A 5526-nucleotide genomic window follows, 5' to 3' on the forward strand; every position below is an offset into this window, starting at 1 on the left:
AAGCTCACAACTAAAAGAAACCATGAGGACTCTTCAATCTAAACCTTATCATTCCACACCCTGGGGACCGTGTAGACAGAGTAAGGAGCATGGCCCTGCTGTCAGGCAGGCCTGGGTGCAAAGTCTGACCCTCTCACTCAGCACCCATGTAACCTTGTGCAGGTTACTTAGCATCTCTGTGCCTCAGTTTGCTCACTGTAAAATGGAGATGATAAGGGTCACAGTGACCGGCAGCCAAGCTATCAAGAAGTATGGACCACTCTCATGAACTTTCCCAAAGTACTGGGACAGCCAGTGGGAAGCTGGCCTCTGCAAGGGGCCACCTTGGAACATAAAATGCAAGAACCAGAGGGATCTATGAGGATATTTAACTCACCCCGGTTCTCACTTGGGGAAACTGAGGCTCTTCCCAATTCAGCAAGGAAAAGCCTTGGGTATTCAATCCAGGTTGGGGAGGGGATCCAATTATTTCTCAATCTCAGTGCATTCTGGAACGGCCAATTTGTCCACGTCACTGTGACCTAGGAACACGCGCAAAGAACCCACAACTGCTGGCCTCTGTGCACAGAACAGCTGTTCACCCCAGGAAATCAACTTTTTTTTTTTTTTTTGTTAAGAAAAGCTGGAAAGTTATTTTAAAACAGAGAGAGAGGTAGCCCATCCTAAAATAGCTGTAATGCAAAAGTTCATTGTTCAACAATCCCTTTTGCTTACAGTGCAAAAAAGTGAAGAACTTTAAAAAGTTAAATAATGCAAAGTTTGAGAAGGGAGGGGTTTAATGAGAAGAAAACAAGAAAACGTTTGCCAGGAAATTTGTGACTCTGTGGCTTTTTATGAATGGGGAGGCCTCACCGCACCCACACTATAAAAGGGGGACACAGTAGGTGAAGGTCTACACATCAGGGGCTTGCTCTTGCAAAACCAAACCACAAGGCCGACTCTTCAGAAGGCAGAGCTTCGCCATGCCCAGCCCAGCACTGCTCTGTTGCTGCCTGGTCCTCCTGGCCGGGGTGGGAGCCAGCCGACACCAGAGCACCCTATCTGAGGACGACTGCACCCACTTCCCAGCCAGCCTGCCCCACATGCTCCGAGAGCTCCGAGCTGCCTTCGGGAGGGTGAAGACTTTCTTTGTGAGTATGATGCCTTCCTGTCCTTCCTTCCTTGCTGGCACTGCCTCCACCAGGCATCCTGCTAGAGCTCTAAGAATCCTCCTTCTTGTCCACCTCCCTCTCCAGCATTCACTTCCCTCAAACTTAAATTCTTAAAAGAGTCCCAGGTCAAGCCATAGGTTCAGTGAGTTAAGCTAAGCCCGGGTGATGCCGCAAATGTGCAGAAAATGCCACCTCCCGGGGAGATGCACTGGGACTCCTATGCTTAGCAACTTTTTTTAAAGATTCCTCTGGAGCTCAGTTGGCTGGGAGAAGTCATGAAGGGTCTGCCTGAAGGTGACAATGCGCTCCCCATCCCTTGTGGTGGGGAAAACATATAGGGTCTCCGGGGAGCACATTTCCAGAACCTGGAAGCCTGCTGGTTTGGGAAAGCGCCTTGCAGGGGGGAAGCCTGCATTAGGAGAGGCTCCCCACCTCCAGACAGCTTTCAAAGCTGCAGCTGGGGGTCTGCAGCAGGGGGAAAGAAAAGCCAGGACCACCAAGGGGTGGGTGGGCCCAGGTGGACCCTTCCAACCTGATCGGGCTCTGCAGAGAGGACACCGGCACCCGGGCAAGCTTCTCGTGGTTCCAACGCCCGGCAGCCTTTTTTAAAAAAAACAACTGGATCCTCGGGGAAAGGACCCGATTGAACTAAGGGTTCCAGCGCTATTGAATGTCCTGTGTTGAAAATCTCCTTTCCATTTTTGGGGCCAGGCTGTGCTGATGAAACATCAGAAGCTCTATAAATAAGAGGGCGTCGGAAAAGACATTTCCTCCGTCCTCCGGCTCATTCTCCTTTTGTTCTTCTTGCAGCAAATGAAGGACAAGCTGGACAACATACTGCTGACCGGGTCCCTGCTGGAGGACTTTAAGGTGAGAGCCCGGCTGGGTGTGCAGGAGGGGAGGCAGCAGCGTGACTCAGATGAGGGAGGCCTCTGGGAGCTGGGTCTGCTTCCTTTGCTTTGAAAAGGAGAAGTGGAAAGATCTTAACTCAGCACACAGCCAAAGGGCTGTCCTGGGGGGAGGTGGCTGGTTAAGAAAGGTCCCTGGGGACAAAGCTGTCCTCTCAAGCTAGGGCAGCAGCTCTTCCTCCCAGTCACCCCCTTCCCCCCCAAACGCTCTTGCCCTTAGGGTTACCTGGGTTGCCAAGCCCTGTCGGAGATGATCCAGTTTTACTTGGAGGAGGTGATGCCCCGGGCTGAGAACCACGACCCAGACATCAAGGACCATGTGAACTCCCTGGGGGAGAAGCTCAAGACCCTCAGGCTGAGGCTGCGACGCTGTGTGAGTGCAGACTTCTTCCCCTGCGGCTGGTGGCTCCCGGGCCTTCCAGAACCTCCGCTCAGGGCCAGGGCAGGCCGGCAGCGGCTGGAGCTCCATTGCTTGCTCATCGCTCTCTCTGAGCGAGGAGTGGAGGAGGCGGCGAGGCATTTACATGTTTGCAAACAGCTTTCCTGTTATTTGTGAGTCATTTGTGGGTTATTAGCTACTCCCCTCTCCCTCCGTGAAAGGGGCCCCGCGCTTCAGTCGGGGTTCCTCTGACCCCTGTGGACCCTGCAAAAGGGGCTGCTGGCAGGCAGGGTCCCGTGGAGAAGAAACCCCACTTCCCCCTCGGCCTCCACCTTTGGAAGGCAGAGCTCTGGAGCGGGGCATTGTAGGGCCAGGGGGCCCCTCGCCCCCAGACTGCAGTGGGGTCTGCAAAGGATTCCCCACTGGACCGACCAGGCCGCTCCTCCCGCCTTCTCCAAGGGGGGAAGGAGCTGGTCTGGTTTGTAGGAGGGGCCCACCAAAGGCCTTGGTCTGCATGCCCGCGCTGCACCTCTAGCGGCTCGGAGACCCACAAAGGGTGCTGGTGGCTGGAGCCCAGGAGGAGGAGGGACGGGGAAGCGGGAGGGGACAGCGCGCTGGCTCAGCACTTGTCACTGGGTAGGAGGCTCCAAGCTCCAGCTCCCGGGCTTTCATGCAAGCTTTGCAAAGCTCGCAGAGTGGCTTCTGGAGAAGCACTTGTCACCTCCCTGGGCTGTTTCTTCTCTGTCTAGTGGGCAAGGGTGACACAGGGCTCAGGGCTCCCGAAGGAGCTGCCGGGGGGCAAGGGGTGGGTTAGGTATCCGAGATGAGTCTGGGCCCTTCTTCAGGTCCCCAGCTGTCCCCCAAGTGCTGGAGACAGGGGAGCTGGGAGCCGTGGCATTAACACTTTCCCTTTCCCCCCACAGCACCGATTTCTGCCCTGTGAGAATAAGAGCAAGGCGGTGGAGCAGGTGAAGAGCGCGTTTAGTAAGGTGAGTGGCCGCCCCAGGGGCTGGCGCCGCCTTGTCCCCCGGCCCAGGCGCAGGTGCCCAGCGACACCGTCCTCCTCCCCAGGGGCTGTGGGAACCGGCGGCCGGTGTGAGCGAGGAGCTGCTGCCTCGCTTCTATTTGTTTTCTGTGAAGTGTCTTTGGGGCTTTCGAAATGACTGTTCCCCGCTTTGCAGGCCTGTGGGCTGAGCCAGATGCTGGCGAGAGTGACAAAGGAAACAGAAAGGAGCCTGTTGGGAATCTAGGCTAGAGCCACACGTGCCGGAAGGCAGCACGCGAGCGTGCACACACACCCAGGGCTTCGGCCTGGGCGCCCCAAAACTCTGAGCAGGAGGCAGCCCCCCGGCGAACGGGCTCGGGCCCTACTCCCTTTCCAGCTGCTGTTCACACCTGCTGGGCTGCCTCCGAACGTGGGCTCTCAGATCTAGTGGGGTTTCACGCGTCCCACTGTTGGTGACCCCCCGCACCCCCCTTCCCAGAACCAGGCGGCCTCCACCCTCTGCGGGACTGAGCCCTGGCTGCAGGCCTGGGCCCGGGCAGGGCCTGCTCCCCCCGCCGATGGACGAGCATAACCATCAAAGGGTCCTTTCCTCCCCTCACTGTCCCATTTTCAACGTGGTTCCTCTACTGTCTTTTCTTCAAATTCTGAATAAGCGTCATGTGAGCACACGACCTTTAAAACTGTTAAGGCATCAATTTTAAATTGCTAAGGACTGCGCTCTACAAAGTGACGGTTCCTCTTGCCACTCGCTAGCCATGCTTTTTAGGCCAACGCCGCGTCGCCTCTCCCAAGGCGCTGGGTGCACCCTCGGGTTGCCTGGGTCCATCCTTCACCTGCCCACACACGAGAGCCAGTGTGGCGCCCGGGGCCCCGGGATCACACCCACCCAAGTCAGGGACCCATCTGGGCCCCAGGGTCACACCCACCCAAGCCAGGGACCCGCCTATTCACTCAGATGGGGCTTTCACGTCACGTTTCCTATCTCCCTACACAGCTCCAGGAGAAAGGTGTCTACAAAGCCATGAGTGAGTTTGACATCTTCATCAACTACATAGAAACCTACATGACAATGAGGATGAAAATCTGAAACGTGCTGGAGAACAAAACACCCAGGATGGCAACTCTTCTCGACTCTAGGACATGAATTGGAGATCTGCAAAATCCCATCCGGGGATGTAGGAGAGCCGACCAACTCCTTGGAGAACCCCGTCATACCTCTCTCTTAGAATATTTATTACCTCTGATACCTCAACTCCCATTCGTATTTATTTGCTGAGCTTCTCTGTGAACTACTTAGAAAGAAGCCCAATATTATAATTTTTTTCAGTATTTATTTTTTTTCACCTCTGTGTAAGCTGTTCTCATAGGGTGATACCCTATGGTATTTGAATATTTTAAGAGAAATTATAAGTTATATAAGAAAAAAATGTGTCTTGGGGAGCCTACCGAAGCTTCCATTCCAAGCCTGACCATACTGTATAGCTGTGGAGCTATTTTCCCTGACTTCCCTATAATTTCTCTTGTCCCAGGGTCTGGGGCTCCTAGATTGTTATAAAGACTCTTATCCTCTCAGGAAGGGTAAGATAATTAATATCCCAGTGGCTCAGAGGGATTCCCTTGACCTCATTCCCCAACCACTTCATTCTTGAAAGCTGTGGCCTGCTTGTTATTTATAACAACCTAAAGTTGGTTCTAATAGAACTCAGTTTTAACTAGAAGCAATTTAATTCCTCTGGGAATGTTACATTGTTTGTCTGTTTTCATAGCAGATTTTAATTTTTAATAAATAAGTGAATCATTAAAATCATGTTACGGTGTCAGTTGACTTCTGTGTGACTAAAATTGCTCCGTCAACATTTCCAAGATAGAAGAAAGCAGATAAATGAATTCTGCATTCCAGAGAAAGAAAGCCAGCTACCCTCTCCCCAAGAAGAGGTAAGCTCCAAATCTGATCAGAGGCGAAAACTGTATTTTCACTTCAAAAGCCAATAGCACAGATGGCCATAGTCTTCCTATAAACTCAGTCCTTTAAGACATTATCCTTAAAGTCTAAAAGATCATGCTGGTTTTCAAGACTAAGGT

General features: G+C 53.2%; 1 protein-coding gene across 1 annotated transcript; it reads left to right on the forward strand.

Moving 5' to 3' along the window:
- The first annotated feature begins 814 nt into the window (after positions 1 to 814).
- IL10 (interleukin 10) lies at positions 815 to 5239 on the forward strand. The gene is made up of 5 exons (XM_055319341.1): positions 815 to 1130; positions 1962 to 2021; positions 2280 to 2432; positions 3362 to 3427; positions 4439 to 5239. The coding sequence occupies exons 1-5, from the start codon at positions 963 to 965 to the stop codon at positions 4529 to 4531; spliced, it is 540 nt and encodes a 179-aa protein (XP_055175316.1). The 5' UTR covers positions 815 to 962; the 3' UTR covers positions 4532 to 5239.
- Positions 5240 to 5526: the final 287 nt, after the last annotated feature.

The sequence above is a fragment of the Nyctereutes procyonoides genome, unplaced genomic scaffold, assembly GCF_905146905.1.
Source record: "Nyctereutes procyonoides isolate TBG_1078 unplaced genomic scaffold, NYPRO_anot_genome, whole genome shotgun sequence".
NCBI lineage: Eukaryota > Metazoa > Chordata > Mammalia > Carnivora > Canidae > Nyctereutes > Nyctereutes procyonoides.

What these genes read in the sequence shown, in the direction of transcription:
- IL10 (XM_055319341.1), top strand. Translation starts at nt 963, where the DNA reads ATGCCCAGCCCAGCACTGCTCTGTTGCTGCCTGGTCCTCCTGGCCGGG. An exon ending in GGCTGAGGCTGCGACGCTGT is followed by an intron (nt 2,433 to 3,361) that starts GTGAGTGCAGAC and finishes TTCCCCCCACAG; the next exon opens with CACCGATTTCTGCCCTGTGA. An exon ending in TGAAGAGCGCGTTTAGTAAG is followed by an intron (nt 3,428 to 4,438) that starts GTGAGTGGCCGC and finishes CTCCCTACACAG; the next exon opens with CTCCAGGAGAAAGGTGTCTA.